Consider the following 27,012-nt stretch of genomic DNA (forward strand, 5'->3'; position numbering starts at 1 on the left):
TTCATTTGTACTTTTTCTTCTTTTTTTTCATTTGTGTCTATGAAGGAAGGGAGACAGATGAAGATTGTTAGGACATGGCTCCGGTCACTATTGAAATCAATTTTGCTCTCTGGCTATTTGATGACTGTGGTCATGTGACTTAGTTCTTCTGAGCTCATTGGTTGCTACTCAGAGGTGTCTGCATTGTAAATGGCATCACACTTCTGTTTGGAGATTAACATAGAGTTGGTGCATATTGAGAACTTAAAGCTTCTTTCCACTTTTTTTTTCGCTCTGTTGTTCTTCCCCTGTCTTTGTATGATAAGAATACATTACCGGAACACTATTGTATTTAGGACCACTTGATTTTTTTTTTCTTTTTTCTAATCTAATGAAACCTGACGGTTAAATGTTTAGTGGTGTCTAAAATGCTGTTTTTTTTCTCTTTATTTTTTATGTAAACCAAATGTAAATTATGTATTATACTGAGTGTGCCAACCCCACTCTCTAGAGCCAGGCTCTCTCTAAGTGCCAACGCTGTGGTCATCATCAGAGGACCGCCTCCTGAGACGGCCCCCTTTTTAAAACACACCAGAGACTAAACAAAAGGTAGAGAAGATAAGTACACAAAAAAGGACTTTGTTCTGTATTTAAGATTGAAGAAGATTAAAAGATAACCTGCTGTTTTTTAAGAAATTGTAATTATAATTGCATGTGTTGTTTATTTTGTGTTGGGAGGTGAGGGCTCGGATGTGTTCGCTGATGCAGAGCCTTTGATAAAAGGGTTGAATCGGTTGGCTATTATCGATTATTGATTTACATTACTTGCCATATTTTTTTTATGTGTTTCATGTATTTGTTTCAACCACTGTTGCCTGATCCTCATTCAAACATGAACATGACTTATGATCATCGCCGCCTTCTAAGAGAGAAACATAATGACAAGGTATCTGTTTTAAATTGAAATAAATTTGTTCCTATACTTGCTGATGGTGTGTGTGTGGTTCATATTTAGTCTTCCTCACTTAATGTAATCATTGAGGGCAAGCATTAAAGTTATAATACAGACTTTTGTCACTCGTTCTTTATGTGCTTGAATGTTGACTATGGTTCATGATAGTGTTCAGTATCAGATGTTCATGAGTAAAAGTCTAGTCTGGGTATTTAGAATGGTCTGATACACAAGGCTTTCAATCTATAGTGAGAAGGGCATTATTGTGTTATAGACATTTTAATTGTCATGAATCTTTCAGAACTGCCAGTAAGCCATTATCATTACCCTAACAGACATGACGTGTTCTAAATGCCATTTGCAGCAGACGGCATCACTGAGATATATTCCATATTCCTGCATGATAAAAACAACAAAACACTTGGACAACTGATGTGTTTAACTTCACTTCACTGTTGCAATTTGGGCCTGTCAGGACAAACAAGGCCATTGATTCTGAAGATCAATCTCTTTGATGTAGTCTAGAATTATTCCTAATTTGAACAAGTGCGTTGAACACACCGTGCGTCAGTCAGAACGGTCTGGCTGAGACAAAGGGGATGGATGGACCACAGCGGACAGTTCCGCACACCTTCCACCGGGGGCACACGGCAGCAGCAACACTTCCGCAAACTGTAATTTTATACATTTGACATCTAAAATGGGCCTTCAGTGCGCCACCTCAATCCCACATCACATGGGGCGCCAGTTCCTCGATGCCTCGTACATTTTGTAGTGCAGGGATAGGGAAAGGGATGCTAGCTTAGCTGATCAGTAAGAACTGCTTACTTGTGTTGAAGAGAAGGCGCCGTCAAGAAACAACGGAATTCTTCCACGCGATGGCCCTTGATAACATTATACAGTAGTAGACTTTTTTTGACAAGATAGCTAACTAAGTGGGAACGATCTAGTTTAACCGTAGCTTCAGCTAGTTAGCTGGCCGGTTCTCCTTTAGCCGTAGCTAGTGTTCATCAGGGTGATACAGAGAACACTGTCAAAGAAAGAAACTAGCTAGCTTGCTAGCTTAGCTTTCAAGCTAAATCAAACCTGCGAACAAAACAATCAGAACGGATAGAGATATTCGTTTGGTTTTTATTGATATCAAACAGGGCTGGTGAGGGCCAGCTGAAATCACAGGAGTCTGATTTTCGGTGGTACAGAACAAGGAACGCATCGTAACATCCATTGACATGATGTTTCCACAATCAAGACACTCGGTAAGTAGCTAGCTGGCTAGCAGAAAGCTGGACCTTGTCAGCGTTTTAACACACAAACAGAGTCTTAGCTTAGGTCTTAGCTGCACCCATCGATGAGAAGGTGCTAACTAGCTAAAGCTAAGTGACCAGAGTGATTAAAAGTTGACAACTAAGGTTGTCGATTAAAACAGTAGCTAGCTAACCTTACTAGCTAGCATGCATGCATAGCTTCAATCGGACTTTTATTAGTAGTCGTAGGATTATATATTCCTCGATTTTCTTTCTCGAAAGTCGGTGTTTAGATAATGACGATGGCTTTATTATGTTTATGATGTGATGTTTGTGCCATGCGCCCCCCCATTCATTTAGCCAGCGTTAGGCTAGCCAAACTGTTTACATTCAACCCAGGCGAGTAGCTAGCCCTGATTTGTCACACAACATAGCTGTGTCATGATACTCCTTTGACAATTTAACGTTTGTCTTTACTAATCGCATCTTCTTTGTCCCATATTTAGTTAACACTTCTCACTAACTTGCTGTGCCTATCCCCAAATCATGCGTCTCGGGGGTAATTATAATGGACCGTTTTAGCCGCAAAAACCTTCAATTTGGCTTCAATCCAGGATTAACGTTAATCATTGAATCCTTAAATGCGTCCTAAATCAAGGATTACAAAGTCTATATATTGATTACAACAACTGGAGACCCGTGGGATCAATCATGCGTTGACATTTGTCAAAAGGCAGATTAAAGCACAGTTCGTTGACCATTTTGTTATAAATCTGTGTGTGTGTGTGTGTGTGTGTGTGTGTGTGTGTGTGTGTGTGTGTGTGTGTGTGTGTGTGTGTGTGTGTGCGCGCGTGTGTGTGTGTGTCTCTGTCTCTGTCTGTGTGTGTCTGTGTGTTGACTTGCAGGACCAAAGCCCTAGTACTAGCCATGATGCATACTCTTTCTAGTCTCTCTAATCCCATCTGTGCCCTCCTGCCCTTACACCACTTGTAATAAAACCCAACCAATGGATCCCACCAACCACCACCAGTGCCTAACTGATCAGTTGGTGGTTGTCTGGGCAGTGACAGACAATGAGGTGTTGCTAGTGAGGTGTTGTCGGTCAGTTAATGAGGTGACTGCTGCGATTGTTCCAGATTATGGACTTCCCATTGGCATTGTTAGTCAAGCCCCCTGGCTTTACCACCATTCCCTACACACATACAGCCTCACTATAACTCACCCCCCCTTCACTTTATTACAGCCCTCTAGTCCCCCCCCCTCCCATACTAAAACTAAGGGCTAATCCCAGAGGTCAATCCTCTGTTACTAAACAAACAAACCCTCCCCCTCTGTGACACACACATACACACTCGTGGCCCTTGAGGGTCTTATCCGCTTTGTTCAACAAATTCTGGGGAAGGTAGATTGGTGGGTGCTGGTGATTGACATGACAGTCCCTCCTCCTCCCTGTGTACCAATCCTCGTCCTGGAGAGCTACATGTGGTGCAGACTTTTGTTCTACACCAGCTCAAACATGCTTGGTGGTCTCCACATTATTAAGACTTTAATGTTGGGTTACATCATGTGAATTAAGCCTAATGCATGAAAGCCTGCACACCCAGGGCAGACACTTGCTGATTCTGTGTATTAGTGCAGATTGGAGCATGTGGTTTGAATGTTAGATGGAATCCTTGTGTGGAATGATGGTCTTTCTATCCGCCTATACATTACGGTCTTTTGTTGACTATCATGTTCCTTTAGCTTCCTCACTATGACACTGTATTTATTTATTTGAGTAGGGACAAATGCAATAATGATGACACTTTGACATTTACAACAGTCAGATACATTGCACCATAACACCAGCATGTGCAAATTTACAGTGCCCGTCCCTACATAGACAGTAAATTGTATGTAGCCTATGTATGTTATTTGAGTGTCACTTACTGTACTTGTGAGTTAACCTACATACTACCAGGCTGTGAGAAGAATAAGACCATACATGTGGGGAGATTCTCTGCCTGTGTTGAATGTTTTTGTGTTTTTTTGTGTCGTAGGCTTCCAACCAGTCCACTCAACCTCTCAAGTTCACCACCTCAGACTCCTGCGATCGCATCAAGGATGAGTTCCAGTTCCTCCAAGCACAATACCACAGGTAATACACAATCACTTTCACACACACACACACACACACACACACACACACACACACACACACAGACACGGGTGCACAAAGTGTGGAACTAAAAGAGATGTGTCTTTTGTCCAATTAGCCTGAAGATGGAATGTGACAAATTGGCCAGTGAGAAGTCAGAGATGCAGCGTCATTACATCATGGTGAGTGACATCACGTCTGTCAGAAGAACCCTAGCCCCTTTCCCATATGTCTATATCCCCTTCAGCGCTCACTAATCTGACAGGACTGGATTAGTGTAAGCAACACAGACCATAACTACACTGTGGTCACCATGTATTTGTATCAAAATGGAAATGAGTCTAAATTGTATTTTTTTCTCTCTGTGTCTGTCTATACTGTTATACAGTACTATGAGATGTCCTACGGACTCAACATTGAAATGCACAAGCAGGTATGTCCATCCCTTTCTTCTTTCCTCTACTGTCTTACGGCCAAGCTCCACCTGCTGCGTTGCGTCAACTCGCCATCGGCGTTGCGTCAACTTCCCGTTGTCCAAGCTCCACCTACTGCGTTGCGTCAACGTCAACGTTCTACTCTAGCTCCACTGTCATTGGTCAATTGTCAATTGGTCTCATTGTGACGTCTGCGTCCACCGTCAAAAATCAAACTTTTTTGAATGTCTACTTTTGACGCAGCCATCGGACGCAACGCAGCAAGTGGAGCACCTTTCATTGATTACAATGCATTTGATCCCAATTTCGGAAGCAACGCACATTTGACGCAACGCTCGATGGCCATGGTGGAGCTTGGCCGTTATAGGGTGAAGCTCTGTTGTAATTCTGACTGTCTTCTCTCTTCCTCTGCAGGCTGAGATAGTAAAAAGATTAAATGGGATCTGTGCTCAAGTGCTCCCCTACCTTTCACAAGAGGTATGACACCCTACTGTCTTAGCAGAGACTTTGATACCCAGTTAGTAACACTGGTGTTTCTCAGTCAGTGGGACTACTGTAAAAACATGATGCTGATGTAGATCAGTGCTAATGTACAATGTTAATATACATCTTTGTTTGTCTGTGTCTGCAGCACCAGCAGCAGGTCCTAGGGGCCATAGACAGAGCCAAGCAAGTTACCCCCCCTGAGATGAACTCCATTATACGGGTAGGATACGTGCACACGATCATGTGTGTCACCTATGTGTCTTTAGTAGCTACTCCAGGATGTGATTCTGTATCCGTTGGTCTTTAATTTAACCTATGCGTCTAATGATGTGTGTATACATATACAGTATATTTGTACGTGTGTGTAACCGGTATGTCTCTGTAACCGGTATGTCTCTGTAACTGGTATGTCTCTGTAACTGTGGGTGTGTGTGTTTAGCAGCAGCTCCAGGTGCACCAGCTGTCCCAGCTCCAGGGCCTGGCCCTGCCCATGACCAACCTCCCCATGGGCATGAACCCCTCCAACATGCCCGCCGTCTCATCCAGCCAAGGCCTACTGTCCCTGTCCTCCATCCTGGCCTCCCACTCCCACTCCCATGCCCACGCCCAGGCCCAGCTGGCCAAGGAGGACAAGGCCAATAGGGACGCAGCCGAGAGGGAGCAGCAGCAGAGAGAAGAGGACGGGGACAAGTCGGACTAACGCCACACCGAACCACATGACCTCCCGCCCAACGCATCTGCAGTGTGTGGGAGGGAGATGGAGTGGGGGTGGGGGTGAGGGTGAGAGGAGGGTTGATAGAGTGAAGAGGGACCAGTGAGATGAGGACAGCCACAAGTCTGACTTACTTCCAGACATTTCCGCCAGAGGGGAGGGAGGGGGTAACGGGGTGGTGAGAGAGAGGAGAGACAGAAAGAGAGAGGTGGGGTTTAGAGTTTAAGATGAAGGGAGTGGCGGTGAAAGTTGAGGGGGGAGGGTGGAGGGAGATGGTGAGAAGAGAGGAAGATGGAGTCAGTTTAGACAGAGGGGGTTGAGACTCGAGGGTGAGTGTATGGTGGCTCTGCTCCTGACAATAACACTGTCCTCTCTCCTGATCCACACTCCTCCACTCCTCTCCACTGCTTTTTGTTTTGTTTTGTATCTTTGATTATTATCAAATTGTCTGTTCTCAATTTTGTTGTCACACCTCTCCTTTTGTCCTCCCTCTCTTCCTTCTCCTGTCCTCTAATCCTAACCCCAACCCCTTTCCTGTATCTCTCTGTTGATTGGCGGCTAAGAGTCACCCCTGCCCCCTGTGAACCCCCATTAGAATGGAATGAAGAAGAGTCGAGGATAGGACAGTGACGTCATACCTATTTGAACTGGGAGCCAAATGGACCTCTCAAAGAGATGGTATCCTCCTTACACTGTCTTAAAGGGGCTTGCGTGTGCGTGTTCTTTTCTTTTTCTTTTTTTTTTTTCTTTTTCTTTTTTATGAAGCACCTTTTGTATTCTCCCCTCCTGTCTCCCAGACCTCCCCTGTGTCCTCTCTATAACTGACCAAGACCAACTTAAATGGGACCTAAACCTCACCCAAGGCATATGCTGATTCAGCAGACCCTATTGATGGAAAGGCAGAGGACTATGCTAGCATATAGCATTCTATTGGTTAGTGTAGCACTTAGCTTTGACTTATGCTGTGTTCACAGTGTGCTCATCACTAAGAAACTGAACATTTTCCGATATGGAAACTGGAGACCCGAGTTTCCACCTTGAGTACAGTATTAGAACCAACCATTGGGAAGCTCTACGCAAATAACCTTTATGAAATTTTAACCCGGGAAGTTCGGGGTTTCCGAGATGGCATGAACGCCGCATGATATACTGCTCTTGTGTTAATGTACAGTGCCCATCTTACCATAGGTCAAAGCATCAGGTTCCCTTTCTGTTAGTGGAGTGAATGTGCAGTCCTTGTTCAGGGCAGTAGAGGGCAGTAATGCACCACAGAAACCAAATCAGTTTTGTTATTCCTCTGCTTTGGCCCTTCCTAGCATGTTCAGATGGTGAAAGTCAAGTGAGCGTCTTGGTGATTCAGAAAATGATCAGATTGTCAACGATAAATACAAGCTACCTGTCACGTGTGCGTGTGGACATGTCTATGTACTTGCTTACCATGAATCTAATTGGCCATGTTAACACGTTGGGTTCAGTCCTCTTCAGTCCATTGTGGGCTAATATTCCCCTGGAATATGAGTCTGTATGGTCTGTCTTGTTAAGTACTATGATTCACTTTCTACCCTCTATCTACCCTGTTTAAAGCACTTAGGGTGGAATCCTAACTTGAGATCCACGCGCATAACTCAAGTCTTGACGCACATTTTCCCTGTTGACATCAATGCAAGATTTACGTGTTGTTGGAGTTATGAGCCTGGATCTTTAGTTAGGATTCCTCCCACAGGCTACATCTGAGTCATACACAGTGGTTTCCACTCTTCGTTTCCTCTCCTTCGGCTGCACTAATTTGAAAGCGTTCAATAGGTGAAAGCAATATGGTGGATGCCTACCAGGAATTAGCTTTGACCTGTCCTGTCCTGACGTTAGTTCAGATCGAGGACACTTTGAGATGCACCCTTATGCGGAAGCCTCTATCTCTATAGGAAACCACCTAGGCAAGCAGGACAAATTACAAATAAAAGGTGCAGCGCAAAACTCAGACATATGAATGGTATATGTGTTTGTTTTTTGTTTGCGAAGGGCCAATTTATATTCATATATAAATATATCAATATGCATATAATTTTTTAAGCATTTTTGTATGTTTCAAAGCTGCTTATAATGTGTATGTAAGTGTGTCATGGAAGACTTTGGTGTAGTGTGTGCGTTACTTGCTATGGACAGAGAGGCACTATCGAATACCCCCCCTTGTACTCCTTTACTCTCCTCTCCACCCTCTCCTCTTGACAATAAGGAAACATTGCAGCCTTTTTGAGCTTTGTAAATGTCATTTTTAAAACTCTTTATTTTGTTGTTGTATGTAAGACTTCAAAAGTGTGTACTTGGCGAAAATGTATGTTGTGTTATGAAAAACCAATTACTATAGCTTCATTAAAAAGTGTGTGTGGGGGGGGACTAAATCTAATGTAAAAACAAACATTTACTCTAAATGAATGAACCATTCAGCAGTAAGGAAGTGTCTCTGGTGCCTTACAAATAAAAGACTCAATGGAGACTCCTGTGTTATTTATTTGTTGTCTTTGTGTGTATTGTATGAGTGAGGACGTATTAGAAACGTCATATAATGCCATGTAAATAAAAATGTATACATGGCTAATTGAGAGTAAGCAACTATTTGGAAACAGACCTGGGGCCTAATTTATAAAAATGTACTTGAACTTCATCTTTAACTTGCACGTAAGCATTTATAAAACGGCTGCGCTTTAAAATTGCGTACGTCTGTCGTACGTACTTCCTTCTATAAATAACAAATATACTTGAAATTGAACGCAGGTGAATGAGCTTTGTATTTACGTCCTGTGATAGAGGCTCAATTATAGCGGCTGAATTAAGCCAAGTGCTATAATATAGGGTAGGTGTTCGTCTAGAAGCGGGAGAGGGCAGAGAAGAGTGGCTTCTCGGTAAATTGAAATGGTTGCCCACGAACAACTTAGCAATTATTTGACCCTAAATGATCTCTTTGATGACTTTCAATCAGGCTTTCGCCCCCTACATAGCACTGAAACGGCCCTTATTAAGGTCCTTAATGACATTCGCGTAAACACAGACTCCGGAAAAATCTCAGTTTTGGTACTACTAGATCTTAGTGCTGCCTTTGACACTGTAGACCATGACATTCTAATAGATAGACTAAAAACCTGGGTAGGACTTTCGGGCACTGCCCTAAACTGGTTTAGATCCTACCTACAGGACAGAAGCTAGTTACTATGTCTCCATTGGCAACTCTGTATCTGACCAAATTAAAATGACATGTGGGGTTCCCCAAGGGTCAATCCTTGGCCCCCTTCTATTCAATCTCTACATGCTTCCATTGGGACACATCATAAAAAAGAACACAATTGCCTACCACAACTATGCGGATGACACTCAAATCTACATAGCCCTCTCACCGAACGACTATAGTCCCATTGACAATCTCTGTAATTGCATTGAGCAAATAAACGCCTGGATGACACAAAACTTCCTCCAACTAAACAAGGACAAAACAGAGATAATTGTATTCGGTGCACCTGACAAAAGATCGAAAGTCAGTGCAAAACTTGATTCTCTCTCTCTTCACAGTAAAAAACAGGTCAGAAATCTTGGTGTAATTCTAGACTCCGATCTAAACTTCAACAGCCACATAAACTCAATAACTAAATCAGCCTACTATCACCTGAAAAACATAACAAGAATGAGAGGTTTCATGTCCAAGCAAGACCTTGAAAAACTCATCCATGCATTTGTTTCGAGTAGACTTGATTATTGTAATGGTCTACTAACAGGCCTATCTAAAGGAGCTGTTCGTAAATTGCAGCTCATCCAAAACGCCGCTGCTAGGGTCCTAACAAAAACAAAGAAATGTGAACACATTACACCAATCCTGAGATCCCTGCACTGGCTACCAGTCTCTCAGAGAATTGAATTCAAAATCCTCCTAATTACATACAAATCACAAAATGGTCTTGGACCAAAATACATATCAGATCTCCTCCCACCCTATATTCCCGCAAGGTCCCTAAGGTCAGCTGAGACAAATCAGCTAATAATTCCAAGAGTAAAAACAAAACACGGTGCAGCAGCTTTCAGTCACGCTGCTGCATGCTTCTGGAACAAACTCCCTGAAGAAATCAAACAGGCCCAAACCCTTAAAATATTTAAATCTAAGCTAAAAAACCTTCATGTTTTGCACCAGTTATGATTAAACACAAACACTTCTATCAATGTATTTTTTCCATTAACTATTGTCTTTTTAAATGTTTTATCTATTTACTTCTTATATTTGCTTTTATTCATTGTAATTTTTATTTTCTTATGCTCCTCTTGTGGAGGGATGTGGAGGGATATGGAGGGATATGGAGTGGTGTAGAGGGATGTAGAGAGATGTAGAGGGATGTGGAGGGATGTGGAGGGATGTAGAGGGATGTGGAGGGATGTAGAGGGATGTGAAGGGATGTGGAGGGATGTAGAGGGATGTAGAGGGATGTGGAGGGATGTAGAGGGATGTAGAGGGATGTGGAGGGATGTAGAGGGATGTAGAGGGATGTGGAGGGATGTAGAGGTATGTAGAGGGATGTAGAGGGATGTGGAGGGATGTAGAGGGATGTGGAGGGATGTAGAGGTTTGTGGAGGGGTGTAGAGGGATGTAGAGGGATGTGGAGGGATGTAGAGGGATGTAGAGGGTTGTAGAGGGATGTGGAGGGATGTAGAGGGATGTAGAGGGATGTGGAGGGATGTGGAGGGATGTAGAGGGATGTAGAGGGATGTAGAAGGATGTGGAGGGATGTAGAGGGATGTAGAGGGATATGGAGGGATATGATTAAACACAAACACTTCTATCAATCTTTTTTTCCATTAACTATCGTCTTTTTAAATGTTTTATCTATTTACTTCTTATATTTGCTTTTATTCATTGTAATTGTTATTTTCTCTTGCTGTATTTTTAAATAATGCATGTAAAGCACTTTGAATTGCCCCTGTTGTATGAAATGTGCTATACAAATAAACGTGCCTTGCCTTGCCTAAGTTGCGTTTGTAACGTTTGATCATGACAACTAACCAGGCAAATGCTTATACTGTAATAATATAATATGGGGCCTCATTCATAAAGAAATACTTGAACGTCATCTTTGACTTTCACGTAAGCACATTTTTCTAAACGGACGTGAGCATTATTTATAAAACGGGCTGAGATGGTTTAAAGTTGCGTACGTGCTTCCTTCTATAAATACCAAACATACTTGGAATTGAACGCAGGTGAATGAGGTTTGTATTAACGCCCTGTGATAGAGGCTCAATTATAGCGGCTGAATGAAGCCAAGTGCTATAATATAATATAATACAGACAGACAATACTGACAATATTATATACTGTCTGTATTATATTATATTATAGCACTTGGCTTCATTCAGCCGCTATTTGAGCCGCTATCACAGGGCGTTAATACTATATTATAGGGTAGGCGTGCGTCTGGAAGGGGAGAGGGCAGTAATACCACGTTCATTGATAAAATGACATAAGGGATGGAAAGGGGGGATGGCAGTTTTAGACGGGGGATGATTTGGACTGTTTTTATTTCAGGGGGGATGCCATTCCCCCTCATCCCGACTCAACTCGAAATCCAGTATCATTTAGCGCGTGGCCGGGCAAGGCATAGGCATGTTGAAGAGAGATAGACAGCTCCGGAGGGATAGTTCTGTGTTCTGTGTTCTGTGTTCTGTGTTCTATGTTCTGTGTTCTGTGTTCTGTGTTCTGTGTTCTGTGTTCTGTGTTCTGTGTTCTGTGTTCTATGTTCTGTGTTCTATGTTCTGTGTTCTGTGTTCTGTGTTCTATGTTCTATGTTCTATGTTCTGTGTTCTGTGTTCTATGTTCTGTGTTCTTTGTTCTGTGTTCTGTGTTCTGTGTTCTATGTTCTGTGTTCTGTGTTCTATGTTCTGTGTTCTATGTTCTGTGTTCTGTGTTCTGTGTTCTGTGTTCTGTGTTCTATGTTCTGTGTTCTGTGTTCTATGTTCTGTGTTCTGTGTTCTGTGTTCTGTGTTCTGTGTTCTATGTTCTGTGTTCTGTGTTCTGTGTTCTGTGTTCTGTGTTCTGTGTTCTGCCCTGTGATAGAGGCTCAATTACTGTGTTCTATGTTCTGTGTTCTGTGTTCTATGTTCTATGTTCTGTGTTCTGTGTTCTGTGTTCTATGTTCTGTGTTCTGTGTTCTGTGTTCTGTGTTCTGTGTTCTATGTTCTATGTTCTGTGTTCTGTGTTCTGTGTTCTGTGTTCTGTGTTCTGTGTTCTATGTTCTGTGTTCTGTGTTCTGTGTTCTGTGTTCTGTGTTCTATGTTCTATGTTCTGTGTTCTGTGTTCTGTGTTCTGTGTTCTATGTTCTGTGTTCTGTGTTCTGTGTTCTGTGTTCTGTGTTCTATGTTCTATGTTCTGTGTTCTATGTTCTATGTTCTGTGTTCTGTGTTCTGTGTTCTGTGTTCTATGTTCTGTGTTCTGTGTTCTATGTTCTGTGTTCTGTGTTCTATGTTCTGTGTTCTATGTTCTGTGTTCTATGTTCTGTGTTCTGTGTTCTGTGTTCTGTGTTCTATGTTCTGTGTTCTGTGTTCTATGTACATCATCATACATCATCATACATCACACAAAGTATTGCGATTATAAATGCATAACTTGTTCCTAATATTGTATAACATTCTGAATTTGATAGGCCAATTTAATGTTTTCCAGGTAATAGGCTATAGCACTCATACTGTAATCTCTTTATAATAATAATAATAATAATAATAATAATAATAATAATAATAATAATAATAATAATAATAATTCATTGTATTTATATAGCGCTTTTCCGGGGCTCAAAGACGCTGTTTATAAATGTTATATGCCTGTGTAACAGGTTAAGGAATGAGTGATGTTTTTGTAACCTTTCATTTTATATTTTGTGGTTAGGTACGTTTTATTATAGGTATTGGGAGATTTGTGTGTAGTTGCGCCCCCTAGTGGGTTGTGTTGCATTTTCCGCGTTTCTCTCAGTCTAAATTCTGTCAGACGGAGAGAGGTACGTGTCTACAGCAGTGCAATGTAAACTTATAACATACGTACCTGTCGTAACTTTAATTTGAGTGCACATGAGAAGTTGTACATGCATTTAAGGGTGAGTGCACATACATTCTGTCATGTTGTATCGAACACATTGGTGTTTTGAGCGTTTTAGAGACTTTAATTTAGCTAACCTCGTGGTTCATTTTTCTGTATGCTAGCGCTCATCACTGTTCTCCGTGTCAGCTAGCTGAAATGTTTCTTTTGTGCTGAGAAGACACCTACCGGTACATGGTTTGATGTTTCACTACAACATTATTTTTGTGTGCATTGTACAGATTAAAAGTGCCTAAAGTTCACATCAGCGTGCTGTCATCGGTCAGCACAGAACACAACGCAGGTAGTCGACTCGAGACAGACCGAGCCGGTTACACCTGCAGTATATGCCTATTATTATTATTATTATTATTATTATTATTATTATTATTTATTATATTATAATAATAATAATTATTATTATTATAATATTATTATTATTACCGTATTATTATTATTATCGTCATTATTATTATCGTCATTATTATTATTATTATTATTATTATTATTAGATGCTTTCAATCGACGATTTCAGTTGGGATTAGCAGGAAAGGGGAGATTTAAGGGGGTGTAGACAGACATCTGTGGGTGGTGGATTGATCAATTCCGTGGGTGGGTCCCTCCCTGTCGTAGCGTCATGGTCAGTACAGCGATCCACTATTCATGCACAAGTCACGCTGTTGGAACATCAATTGTGTTTCCTTTCCAAAGCCTTTGCAGCCGCTGAAGACATATATATATATATATATATATATATATATATATATATATATATATATGTATATTGGGTCTTTTTTAAATGTGTTTTTCTATTAGTTCACCCCACTCCGTTTAAATGTTTCCATCGTCATCTCCTCCGTCGCTGGAGGAATGTGGAGCCCGTGTAACGATGGTCAAACAGCCAAACTTCTTTCATTTAATTCGTTTATTTGACCTGCAGAGAAGACATATAGAACACAATTCTTCTCTGGTCTGCTTGTGAATCCATTAATCTGGCGGCCATTTTCTGACGCACCACCGCAAGTACGGCAACAAGAGAAGGACAAACGAACGTGCAGACCTGCAGTACACCCAAACTCCAAAGGGGGGCTCCAACAACAACCAGGGCTGCTCAAAGCACGGCGAAACTCATCTACATTCACCACAGCTAAACATACATTCCCAACTCTGTTACACCCACCTCCCCTGAATTTCGCCAACCTTGAGCAGCAACTATACATTTAAATACTACTTTTTACTTTTTACACTATTACATAGGGCCGCCAAAGGACAGGACAGCCAACTTGAAAAGTATCCTATAAGGATGAAGTGGAAAGAGAGGTAAACTACCTCTCCAACCAACTACTGGCGGTAGGATGCGTTCTACACCCCACAAGACCCTATTTTCACTGTGTATTACTAGCCTTCAAGAGGCCACAACCTCTTATGAAACAATCAGAATAACGAACAAACCTATATGTCATAGGATGTCAGTGTGCACAGTGTATACATGCACTGAACTGAGCTTCGGCTTATCTAACTGTGGGAAGCCTGGAACACTGACCTGCAAACAGCTCGAATGTTTGACTTAGTGTCTTGAATAATGTCTTGTCCTGACATAGTATATATCAATCTGTCAACCGGTTTGATAAGGCGACCAAACTTGGACTTGACCTGTGTGACTGTACTAGGATGTTCACACTGTGTGACAGAAGCTAAAGTGTCAGTACGCTGTGTGTCACTAGCATCATCTGTCTGATTTGTGTTACCAGAAACATCAGTACAATCATCAGCGCTAACCACAAATCTAGAATCAGAGTTAATGGACTGATCTACCATTTGCTCCTCAGCCATCTGCTCGGGAACCCTCTGAGGGGCAAACGAGACTGAAGACACTACAGTGTTAGTAGCCTCTGTCCGTGAGTGGTCAGGGAATGGTAACTGGGTGACCCACTCCAGGGTTCTTCCCTTGGGATCCTTGGGCTCTGGAACAGTCAAGGGAACATCCCTCTCCCGAACAGCTCTTCCCCCATACTCCATGTCTTCAACCTCCCCTCCCTCACTCCCAGGACAGGAATCCACTCTCTCCGACTCGAACGCGGTTTCTCTACTCACTTCCCCAGGCAAGGAATCCTGTTCCACTTCCGACACGGACATATCACTTGGCTCATTTGATGTATGAACAGCAGACAGGGATGAAACTGGGTCAGAGATCACACTCGTATCATACACCGGCAGAAAGTTCACCAACAACAATAGATTACGGTGGACTACCTTCTCTCGTCCAGTGACAGTGTCTTGTATCCTATATGTGTGAGTCTCAGAGTTCCTATCCACCACAGTGTATACAGTAGACTCCCAACGATCAGCCACCTTTCTCTTTCCTCTCTCTCTCTTGTTCGCCAACAGCACACGGTCTCCGACGTCAATGGTGGGCCCTTTTACTCGTCTGTTGTAGAGCTCTGTGTGACGGTGCTGTTCTTTTATGACATGTTCCTGGGCTATGACCATAGCTTCTCTCAGATCCTTCGTGAGAGACATCACATACTTGTCGTAGCTGACCACAGCTGGATCATTCAGGACTGTCCGGAAGAGTATATCGACAGGGAGACGAGGAGTACGCCCGAACATCAGATAGAAAGGTGCATAGCCAGTTGACTCATGCGCTGTGCTATTGTACATGAACGTCAGAGTTTGCAAACGCCTCGGCCAGTTGATTTTTGCCTCTGGTTCAAGCGCTCGGATCATGTTACCGAGAGTTCTATTGAAACGTTCCACACTACCGTTACCCATCGGGTGATACGGGGTTGTGTGCGACTTTCTGACACCGGAGACTCTGAGCAGCTCACTCACTAGTTGACTCTCGAAGCTAGCTCCCTGGTCGCTATGGATACGTTCTGGGAACCCAAAGACGCAGAAGAACTTGTCCCATAGAACTCTCGCCACCTGTTTGGCTGACTGATCTTTGCAGGGGAATGCCTGGGCCATTCTTGTAAAATGGTCAGTAACAACTAACACATCAACTGACTTGTTCCTTGAGTCCTCCGCTGACCAGAAATCAATGCAAACCAGCTGAAGTGGCCTGGTTGATGTGATACTCTGCAAAGGCGCCCTCGCAGCAGGTTCAACAGTCTTACTGACAATACACCGCTGGCAGTTACGGACGTAGTCTCTTACGTCTCTGTCGAGGTTGAGCCAGAAGAACCTCTGTCTGGCCAAGCCAAGACTCCTGAACTGACCTTGATGGCCGGCATGGTCATGAACACCTCTCAGAACTTCAACTTTCTTAGACTCAGGAACCACATACTGGCGGCGTTTTGACTTCACGACTTGATCCCTCGAGACTCTGTAGAGTATCCCATTGCTCACAACAAGTTTCTCCCAGTGCTTCAGGTACCTCATGACTGTGACTGATTCCTTATCTCTCTCTCTCCTGGAGGGTCTCCGATGTCTCTCCACATAGTACAAGACTCGAGAGAGAGTTCTGTCTCTGAGCTGTTCATCCCGGAGTTCCTTCTCACTGTAAGCAGGAAGTGAGTCCTGACCACCTGGGACTAACTGAGGCAAATGGTGCAAGACTGCTACAGCACGCGTTCTTGCTCCGACCTCCCACAGATCGTCATATGACTGTAGAACAACAGACACTTCATCCATCTCCATAGACTGAGCGTGGACATGCAGAGGTGATGGGACACTTTGAGCGTAACTCTCTGCCTGGCGTGGAGTGTCACCACTATCATTGGACGACCGGAAGGCGTCCTGTACAGAAGCACTCGACACATCCTGGACTTCGGAGAGGAGATTCTTGTAGGGCTCTTCAAGTAATCTGTGACTGACTCTCTGCTTGACGAAAGGCACACGACTCAAGGCATCAGCGACAACATTCTGTGGGCCTGGCACGTACTTGATGTCGAAGTTATAGCTCGCTAACTTAGCCACCCATCGTTGCTCGCAGCAGTCCAGCTTGGGCTTCGTCATGATATGAGTCAATGGATTATTGTCTGTCCAAACAGTGAAATCATGCCCCTTCAACCAATGGCTAAACTTGTCACAGACACTCCACTTCAAGGCTAGGAATTCCAACCGATGGGCTGGGTAGTTTCTCTGAGACTGAGAGAGGGACTTGCTGGCGAATGCGATTGGCCTCGCTCGGTCTTCACCCTCTTGGATCTGCGACAGGACAGCACCGATGCCATCAAGGGACGCGTCCGTTGACAGCATGAAGGGACGGCTGAAATCAGGGTGAGCCAGGACAGCCGTCTCAACCAGCGCCGTTTTCAGCTTCTGGAAAGCCTGCTCCGTTTCGGGGGTCCAGTCAGTAACCTTCAACTTCCTGCTTTGTGACCTTTGTTTGGACTGTTTCACCTTCCCTTTTCTCTTCTGGCCCGTCAACAGAGAGAAGAGAGGCTTTGCAATAGCGGAGAAGCTAGGCACAAAGTGCTGGTAATAATTGATCATCCCCAAGAAAGATCTGATTCGTTTCTGTGAGGGGGTTACACCGTCCGCTTCCATCAGGTCAGCACTTGTCATCTTTGCGATGCTCTCAACTTTGCTGGGATCAGTCAACACACCGTTGTCATTAATTATGTGGCCGAGGAATTTGACGGATTTCCGGAGAAAAAAACACTTCTTGGGGGCCAATTTCAGGTTATGACCACGCAGTCTACTGAACACCATCTCCAAGCGTTCCAGAGCTGTCCTCTCATCAGGGGCGTACACCAATAAATCATCCAGATAAACCAGTAAGCTCAGATAGTTCTGGTCTCCGAAAATGCTAGTCATCATACGCATGAAGCTCCCAGGACTATTACAGAGGCCCTGCGGGAGGCGATTATACTCATACAAGCCCATAGGTGTTGTAAAGGCAGAGTACTTTCTGTCATCCTCGTGTAGTGGCATGTTATAAAACCCTGAGGTTAGATCCATAGTACTAAACAAGGAGTTACCTCCAAGTGCAGCTAAGCAGTCGGCCTGGTGAGGGAGAGGGTGAGCATCCTTCAGGGTCCTCTTGTTCAGCCAGCGAAAGTCTGTACAGATACGGAGATCTCCGTTCTTTTTCCATACAAGAACCAACGGAGATGCATATTCACTGGTTGACTTCCTGATTATATCTTTCTCCTCCATCTCACTCAGTACTTGGCGCAACTTCTGATACTGACTGGGGGGCACTCGTCTGAATGGGAGCCGGAATGGCCTGTGATCTGAGAGGTGAATGCGATGTATGAAGCCCTTTGCCTCTCCACAATCCAGGTGATGGCGTGAGAAGATGTCCTTGTAGCGCACAACCAGGTCAGCCATCTTGCTTCTACACTGTTCAGACACGTCACAGGAGTGTATGTCGAGCCCACTCAATCCCATGTACTTCAGTTCCTCATCAACAGTGCGGGCCGCATTTTCACTGGACGGGGTTACTTGACAGCAACTGAGTAGTGGGACCTCAGCAGGTCCGGTCTCATCCATGTCCTCGAGCGCAATGCAGGAGAAGACGTCGGCCAATTTAGCATTGCGTCTTACCAAGACGGGCCTGTCGGACGAGTTGATCAGCTTCAATGGAACCCATCCGTCTCCCCACAAAGGAGTAACAACTCTGGCCACCAGAACCCCTCTTGGAGCTGAGCGACACGATGTGGGCTCTGTCATCACAGCGCTACCAGGAGACACAATAGTGGACTTGGGTAGCTTGCCCCACATCAGGTACTCCCGACCAGGCTCAAGACACACGGCTGAGTTGCACCTGACTGTGCCTATCTTGTCAGGTATGACGTCACCTCGCCAACGGTTCAGACCAGCGAGCATCGAGAGAAACTGTTCAGATTCTGGATCGCCAGCAGGACAGGGCGTAGACACAGCCTTCCAGTAGCCATCACTTTGCTTATACTGCCGGAGGATATATTTAATAACATTGGTGCCTAGTATCAACTCATCATGCTGGCCTTCAACTACCAGAGTGGGAACCATAATCCTACAGCCATACACCTCCATTTCCACGTTGAAAGCTGACTCAGGCTTGACACGGCGACCACCACAGCCAACAAGCACCACATTTGAACTGAACTGGTTATGCTCTGTAGCAACTCCAACCTCTCTAAGCTTTCCCTCTGCCGTCTTACTCATTGTACAAGCCATAGACCCACTGTCTAGCATAGCATTTAGAGTCACTGTATTACCAACTGTCACAGGTGTGTAGAAAAGGCTGTCACTACCACTAATTGTATGCGTATTCTGATAAACAATATCTTCAGAGTTATCACTTGAGTTTTTGAGAGCTATATACACTGTCTCAGCACTAGATTCGTCCTCACAATGGGAGTTTACTTGGCGACCTATACTTTCTCCCTCTGAATACAGGCCACCTAGTTTCCCTGAGGCTGAGGTGCTCGGGACGACCTGGTGGGACACTCAACTTTTGTGTGACCTGGGGCTAAACAGACAAAGCACAGCTTCTCTGACATGCAGTGTGAGATGGTAGTGTGTCTACTGTCATCACAGACTCGGCAGGCCTTCTCACGGGCGCCACCCTGGTATCTTCCGCCACGAGGAGCACTGTCACGCTGCTGCACTTTCCCCATCATCTGCTCCAGCCTCTCCATAATGCGAGCAAGAATCCTGTCTTCAGATTGCTGAGTGTTCTGGGCCACAGCAGTCGCGGAGGAGTGGCACGGAAGCTGGCCTAAAGCATGGTCCTGGGAAGGAATGAGGGTAGAAGGCGGACACTGTGTGTGGTACACTGGACTATGGGCAGGAGAAGGGGGGTACTGGGTGGAACACTGCTCAGACACAGACTGAATCGAAGGCTCTGGATGAGACTGCACAGTGTGGAGGGCGGTGGCATGGCTCTTCAATGGCACAAAACTACCGGTCCTGCCAGAGGCTCTCAGCTCTCTCTGATAATTATCAATCTTCAACTGTATGTCTCGTGAGCTCCACTCCTCAATAGCCTTGCATTCCAGAATACGGGATAGTCCAGAGTCCGGGCAATGCCTGACAAACATCCGTGCTACCTCTTCACCCACGTTCTCCATCCTCCTACCTTGTCTGCGAAGGCCCTCACCAGCTACATCAGCTGCTTTGTTGATCCTCAACCAGTAGTCTACAGGGTTCTCATTGGGTCTGGGTAGAGTGGCATAGAAATCTGACAACGGGAGGCATGATGACACATCACTGAAGTACTTGAGAAGGATATCATAGATGAGATCAGGGTTCTGCTTCACATCAAGTGTCTGATCGCTTCGCAAACCAACCCTCACAACATCCTTTGCCTTACCCATCAGCCTTGCCAGTATCTCCTCAGCCTGTTCATGCATTGGACATTTCTGCTTTCTCAGATAAGCTTTAGACATGTCAATCCAGTCCTGGACTGAACACTTATCAGAACTATCATCTCGGAACATTGGTGGTTCCCTGTCTGATGTTACATTCACAGTAACGCACGGAACCTCCTGTCTAACAACATTAGGATCAGTTACAGGATCTGGAGGCGATGTGCAGTTGAGGTGTGCACTGCTCATACTACTTGAGTGAACTACACCAGCTGAAATTAACTTGGTTACAATGGACTCGCCAATCTGAGCACCTAGCTGACCCATCATGTCTGAAAGGTGATGAAGAGCTTCAGTGTCATTAACACTGGGTGTGGATGTGGGAGGAGCCTCCCCTGTAAACTGTCCGACAGCAGCACAACCTGGGTCCTGACCTGACCCTGTGCCTCTACCACTGTCAGTAAACAACTGGGAACACCCCACCTCCCTACTATTGACAGCACTGTCAATGTCTATGACAGCACTGTCTGCTCTGCTCTGACATGCCCCCCATGCACCCCTCCCCATAGGCAACACTGGACTGGCAAAAATCTCATCATTAAAACCTGGCCTCTGAGCCATAGTGGTACAGACTTGCGTTGTGTAATATTACTGAATGAAAAAAATAATAATAATAATAATGTTAAAAAAAAATATAAAGTTACAGCAGGACATAAAAACCAAAACAATCAAAGCACTTTTTAAACTGATATAATCACAGACCTCAGACTGAATGACCATTTACTATAATACTCTGACCACACTTGATCTATCACACTAAGACCTGGCATCCACGCAGCATCCACGGAGATCGGCGTTCAGCTGATCTTGAGATCGACGTGTCACGGCACCAGTGTAACGATGGTCAAACAGCCAAACTTCTTTCATTTAATTCGTTTATTTGACCTGCAGAGAAGACATATAGAACACAATTCTTCTCTGGTCTGCTTGTGAATCCATTAATCTGGCGGCCATTTTCTGACGCACCACCGCAAGTACGGCAACAAGAGAAGGACAAACGAACGTGCAGACCTGCAGTACACCCAAACTCCAAAGGGGGGCTCCAACAACAACCAGGGCTGCTCAAAGCACGGCGAAACTCATCTACATTCACCACAGCTAAACATACATTCCCAACTCTGTTACACCCGAACGATGTAAAAATAGCCCCTCATCTCCCCTCCTCTCCTGCCAGGCTGCTCGCTGTGAGTCCTGCAGCATAGTGGTGTGAGCAGCAGACATGCGAAGATGGCTACAGATCTAGGAGAGCTGCTGGTCCCGTACATGCCCACCGTCAGAGTGCCCAGAACAGGCGACAGGGTCTTCAAGAGCGAGTGTGCCTTTTCCTACGACTCTCCCGTAAGTGCGCCTTCCTTATAATAAACCTTTATTATAAGGGAGCGTTTTGTGCGTGTGTTCGCGAGCTGTCAACTCCGTCCTGTCTCTGCTGCTGCTCTGCTCTTAACACACGTGAATAACCTGTATGTATGTGCAGTTATGGGAGGGGGGGGGGGGGGATCCCCATGATGACCAGCTACCATTCTCTTGAACTTTAAGCACCGAGGAGTCGGAAATAAATAATGAATTGTTGTGTTTACATCTGGTGGAACTGGGGGACTTCCTTTGTTAAAGGGGCACAATTATGTACGTGGGTGTCTGTCACCTCCTAGTAAATTAACCCACGACCACCTGCATGAGAGCTTTTGTTATTCCAGATCTGTACTGCTTATTTGTGCGATATATCGGCTCCTCGTGTGCTGTCCCTGTGTTTGGCCAGCTGAGACTCATGATCAAGTTAATTGGGGGAGAGTGTGATCACTGGGAATTAATTAGGTTGTCGGTATTGGACAGTCTTCTAGATTGGCATTATGGCAAACACAACATACCAAAAAATAAAAGCGGTGTTTTGCGCACTCATATTTTATTACATTTTTTACAATCGACAGAGTTTAAAGCCATGCGCCTTGTGCCCATTTTACACACCGCGCTCCAGGAGTTGGAGTCATTCTGGACTGAGTGTAGGTTAGGTTACTACTAACTAACACAACTTTCTCCTCCACCAACCGCTTTTTAAAAAAAAACATTCTTTATTAAAGCCGTTTTCTAAGAGTGACTCAGCTGTCTGGAGTTCATCATGTCAGCCTGAAGACTAGAGGTTATTTTTATCCCGCCCTGTTGAGGCTCATGTGTCACTCCGAGGCTGCTGAGCTACTTAAATGTTTGTCACAACTGTTACGGTTAGTCAATGTGTTTGGACCCAGATGCAGAGCAGAACAGAATGGAAACGATGCAGGATATGATTCCAAAATAAGGTACTCTTTATTTGAGTAAACAGTAAATAATAAACCGCAGAGTAAGCGATCAAATAAATGGGGAGAAAGCAAGTCTCCTAACAAGGCAAAAGGATTAGCAATAGTCATACGATACTTATCTCCTGGGCATACGAGGAGCAATAAGGCCAACACGCACACACACGACGCAACATAAGGTGAACAATCGACACAGAGGGAAAACACAGGGGGAACTAAATAGACCTAGACAATCACTCACAGCTGTTCACAATCACAGACAATTAGGACAGACAGAGAAACACTACACAACATAGGGGGCGCCAACGGGTCGCTCCAAGGTAGAGCGATCCCCAACCTGACAGTATCCCCCCCCCGACGAACGGCACCTGCCGTTCACCTGGGTGCCTCAGGATGTAAACGTCGATAGTCCTCGATCAGGGAAGGGTCCAGTATATTCCTCTGAGGCACCCAGGACCGTTCCTCCGGCCCATACCCCTCCCAGTCCACCAAAAACTGAAACCCCCTACCCCTCCGCCGGCAATTCATGACCCTCCTCACCGTGTACACCGTTTGTCCATCAACGATGTGCGGTGGGGGGACAGGGGGGGGTGGTGGGGCCAGGGGGCATGTAATGAACGGTTTCAGGAGGGACACACGAAAGGTGGGATGAACCCGCATGGATGGTGGAAGTAGCAGTTTATATGCCACCGGGTTCACCCGTCGCACCACCTTGAAGGGTCCCACGAACCGAGGCGCCAGTTTCCTCGACTCAACCCGGAGAGGAAGGTCCCGGGTCGAGAGCCAGACCTTCTGCCCCGGGCGAAAGATCGGGGCTGGGCGACGCCTAACTTGTTTCCCATCCTGAGACAGAATGAAACGGGGATGTGCTGTATCAGGGTCCAGAGTCACGTCCACTGCATACTGCTGAATCATCTTCAGCTCAGCATCGCACAACTTCTTCACTTCACTCATAAGTGTCTCCTCCAGCTGAGACACAGCTCTCCTCACAGTCCCCACATAGAGATCACTGTGGACGCTGACCTCAGACCAGTCCTTGGTGTGTGGAGGGGTGGACAGGGAAGGGAAGCTCTGGAGGAGGTGGAGGTGGTCCTCAGTGTGTGAGAGCTGCTCCAGCTCAGTGTTTCTCCTCTGTAGCTCAGTGATCTCCTGCTCCAGCTCTTTAATCAGCCCTTCAGCCCGCCTCTCTGCTGCTTTCTGCTTCTCCTCGATCACGTCAAGGAGCTCAGCCTGGCCTCTCTTCATGGAGTCCACCAGAGCAGTGAAGACCTGTACGCTGTCTGCTTTCTCTCTCTCTGCAACTTTCTGACTAAGATCTACTGAGTGTTTGATCTCTGAAACCTTCTGCAGTCGCTCCTGGATCATCTGCTGAACATCTGCCTCTGTCTTCCCCAGCTGAGCCTTCCTCTCTCCATACTCCTCCTCTATGGGGACGGTGTCATGGGTCTTGTGGTCTGTCTCAGTGCAGAACTGACACACACACGTCTGGTCACGCCTACAGAACAGCTCCAGGGGTCTGTCGTGCTTCTTACACATCCTGTCTTTCAGGTTCTCCACAGGGTCGATCAGCTTGTGTCTCTTTAAGGCTGCGACTCTCTGATGAGGCTCCAGGTGAGTCTCACAGTAAGAGGTCTGACACACCAGGCAGGACTTCAGAGCCTTGACCGTCCCAGGGCAGAAGTCACAGGACACTTCTCTAGGTTTGACAGGTGTGTCTGGGGCTGGGCTGCTGGTTGCCTTCACTTCAACTGACTTCCTAACCTGAGCGGCCATCTCAGAGATGAAAGTATTGACAAAGAGATCTGGTCTCTTATCAAATGTTTTTTTACACATTGGACACTGGCACGGGTCATTGCTGTCCCAGTACTTTCTGATACAGGCCATGCAGAAGTTGTGTCCACATTGAATAGAGACTGGGTCAGTGAACACATCCAGACAGACAGAACACAGGAACTGCTCCTCAGACAGGAGACTGCTGGAGGAAGCCATATCTAGAGAGACCAGAGGAGACACCATAAAGCATTTCCTGGAATCAATCAGATCTCGATAGGGACTGTCTTATGAGATTATACAGCGATCAATAATGATAACATTATCATATTTTGTATCACATAGAAAATAGTCCTTCAACCAAATCAAAAAGTTGTACATACTGAACTGTAAATAAAAAACTCTGAGAGAGTGTGAACACAATAGCTTATCTTGACTTGTCATTGTAAGTCTCAACTCACCTGTCTGTGATTCTGTGAGAGTGTGATAGATGTCTCTGTCCTTTCTACTGTATGTGTGATAGATTGTTTGAGGACGATTTCTCAGGAGTTTGCGAGAGTCTGCTCTCCACTTTACGTCTCTACACAGTTTAGTTTCATTTCAGCTGCCTGACGTTGAGATGCTCCTCCCCTCCCAGTACAGCTCTCCTCCCTGGAACAGAGTTAACCCTTTACAGGCTGCTCTGTTTCTAACATGTGCTTTTACAGACACGCTCTTCTTACCTGTCATTTCCAATCATCATATTGTTCCCAGTCAGTATAAACTGTAATCAGAATAATATGTGTGATCAGGACTAAGGTTGCTACAGAGTTAACACTTCCTCTGGCATGGATCACCGTGTTTGAAGCCACTTAAACACTCAAACTCTCTCTGTCTCTCTCAGGTATGAACAGTAAACAGGAGAGTGTATCAGGTCAGAGGTTCTACAGAGTAAAGTCTTTCTCTGCCACAGATCTCAGTGTTTGATGAGGCTTAACTTAACAACTGACAAATAATTCTGGAACTCTCACCACATAGAGTGCCACATGTTTTATGTGGTTTCTGCCTAGCAACACCACTCCGCTACACAATGAAGCATCATAATTGATGCATTCCTGGTGAACATACACCTCTCAGCCCTTACTCCTTACTCTAACCCCACGTAATCATGAGAACACGAGAATCCTGAGTCACTGTCGACAAATAAACTCATATTGGTCATTTGAACTATTTGTCATCATAAAAACAATGTAGGGGTGGAATTCCACGGCTGCACTAATATTGCCAGTATATATATATTTTGTTGTTGTTGTTGTTTGTCTATTTTTTAGACAGATTACATGTATCATACATATGATATGACAAATATAATTTCACAAGTTTCTTACCTTAATTAAATGTGTTTCCAATGGTCAATAAATGAAGAAAAGACAGTAAAAGAGTCCGTGTTCTGTTGATGGAGCAAAGCAGCAGGACTTGCGGTGTGTGTGTGTGTGTGTGTCGTGTATATAACCGCTCTGGATATTTAAACCTTAAACATAGGCTCGCGCAATTGGTCGCTTCATGACTGTCGTCATGACCAGCCAGTTCCCTCCCCCCACCTCTCTCTCTCTCTCACTCTCTCACTCACTCACTCACTCACACACACACACACACACACACACACACACACACACACACACACACACACACACACACACAACTAACTAAAGTACATTTACTTAAATGAGTACTAACCCCTAGAACAACATTGGGCTCACCTGGTACATTGTAATACATTTCTATAGATGATATTGATCTCATATAATCCACAAACTCTCGACTGTCGTCATGACCAGCCAGTTCCCTCCCCCCACCTCTCTCTCTCTCTCTCTCTCTCTCTCTCTCTCTTTCTCTCTCACTCATACAGGTCACCGAAATTCAAACTCACTGAGTTTGAATAACAATGACATTGGCTTCACATGTATTCTAGAGAAGCTATTTTGCATCTGTATGCTTAGTCATTGCACCCTATGGTTGCACCCCCCCCCCCCCCCCCCACACACACACACACACACACACACACACACACACACACACACACACACACACACACACACCGTTTTGTAAGCCCACACACATGATAACTAAATTAGACTTGGATGAATTTAGTGGTATTTTAACAAAGGTAAACAGTTGACTGATGTATGTTGAAAATGGAGAGAGATTTTAGTTGTATGGGAGTATGTTATTACAATTTAACTTATACAATTGGTGGGCTGAATTTTGTCTCCCTTCTATTGAGACATATTTAGATTGTGTCAAAGGTTATGTGGAAAAAAAAAGCAATCATAATTGTTTTCTTTTGCCTAAATAAAGAAGTTGTCCATTTACTTCCGGCGCCCTGAGGGGCAAAAAATCATATCCGCCATCCGTTGGCCATACATTGACACACATTTAGAATTTAAAATGTTGCTCAATATTACAATAGAGCAGGCCAGGCCGAATATGGCTGACCCCTTGCCTAGAGCAAGAACAAGAATTCTAACAATTGACTGTGAAGTTGATTGCATGGCAGAAAAATAAATTATTATTAATTATTATTATCTGTTCAACCCAGATTTGACTCAACAATTAAGGGAATGAACTCGT

General features: G+C 44.7%; 1 protein-coding gene across 2 annotated transcripts; it reads left to right on the forward strand.

The window, feature by feature from the left end:
* Window positions 1-1,711: 1,711 nt before the first annotated feature.
* On the forward strand, window positions 1,712-6,056 carry LOC308162600 (TLE family member 5-like). 2 transcript variants are annotated; one of them, XM_080536745.1, is made up of 7 exons: window positions 1,712-2,187; window positions 4,215-4,312; window positions 4,431-4,494; window positions 4,701-4,745; window positions 5,161-5,223; window positions 5,378-5,452; window positions 5,672-6,056. In XM_080536745.1, exons 1-7 carry the CDS (start codon window positions 2,161-2,163, stop codon window positions 5,930-5,932), a joined length of 633 nt encoding a protein of 210 aa, XP_080392871.1. In that variant the 5' UTR covers window positions 1,712-2,160; the 3' UTR covers window positions 5,933-6,056. The 2 variants fall into 2 exon arrangements, with proteins under 2 accessions (XP_080392871.1, XP_080392872.1); XM_080536746.1 differs by having other exon boundaries at window positions 5,675-6,056.
* Window positions 6,057-27,012: the final 20,956 nt, after the last annotated feature.

Source organism: Nansenia antarctica (genome assembly GCF_963989245.1).
Source record: "Nansenia antarctica genome assembly, chromosome: 1".
Taxonomy (NCBI): Eukaryota; Metazoa; Chordata; class Actinopteri; order Argentiniformes; family Microstomatidae; genus Nansenia; species Nansenia antarctica.

Bases quoted from the DNA above. Each gene is read 5' to 3' on its own strand.
- LOC308162600 (XM_080536745.1), top strand. From the start codon at position 2,161: ATGATGTTTCCACAATCAAGACACTCG. The intron at 4,746-5,160 runs GTATGTCCATCC...CTTCCTCTGCAG, and splicing joins ACATTGAAATGCACAAGCAG to GCTGAGATAGTAAAAAGATT. The intron at 5,224-5,377 runs GTATGACACCCT...CTGTGTCTGCAG, and splicing joins TCCCCTACCTTTCACAAGAG to CACCAGCAGCAGGTCCTAGG.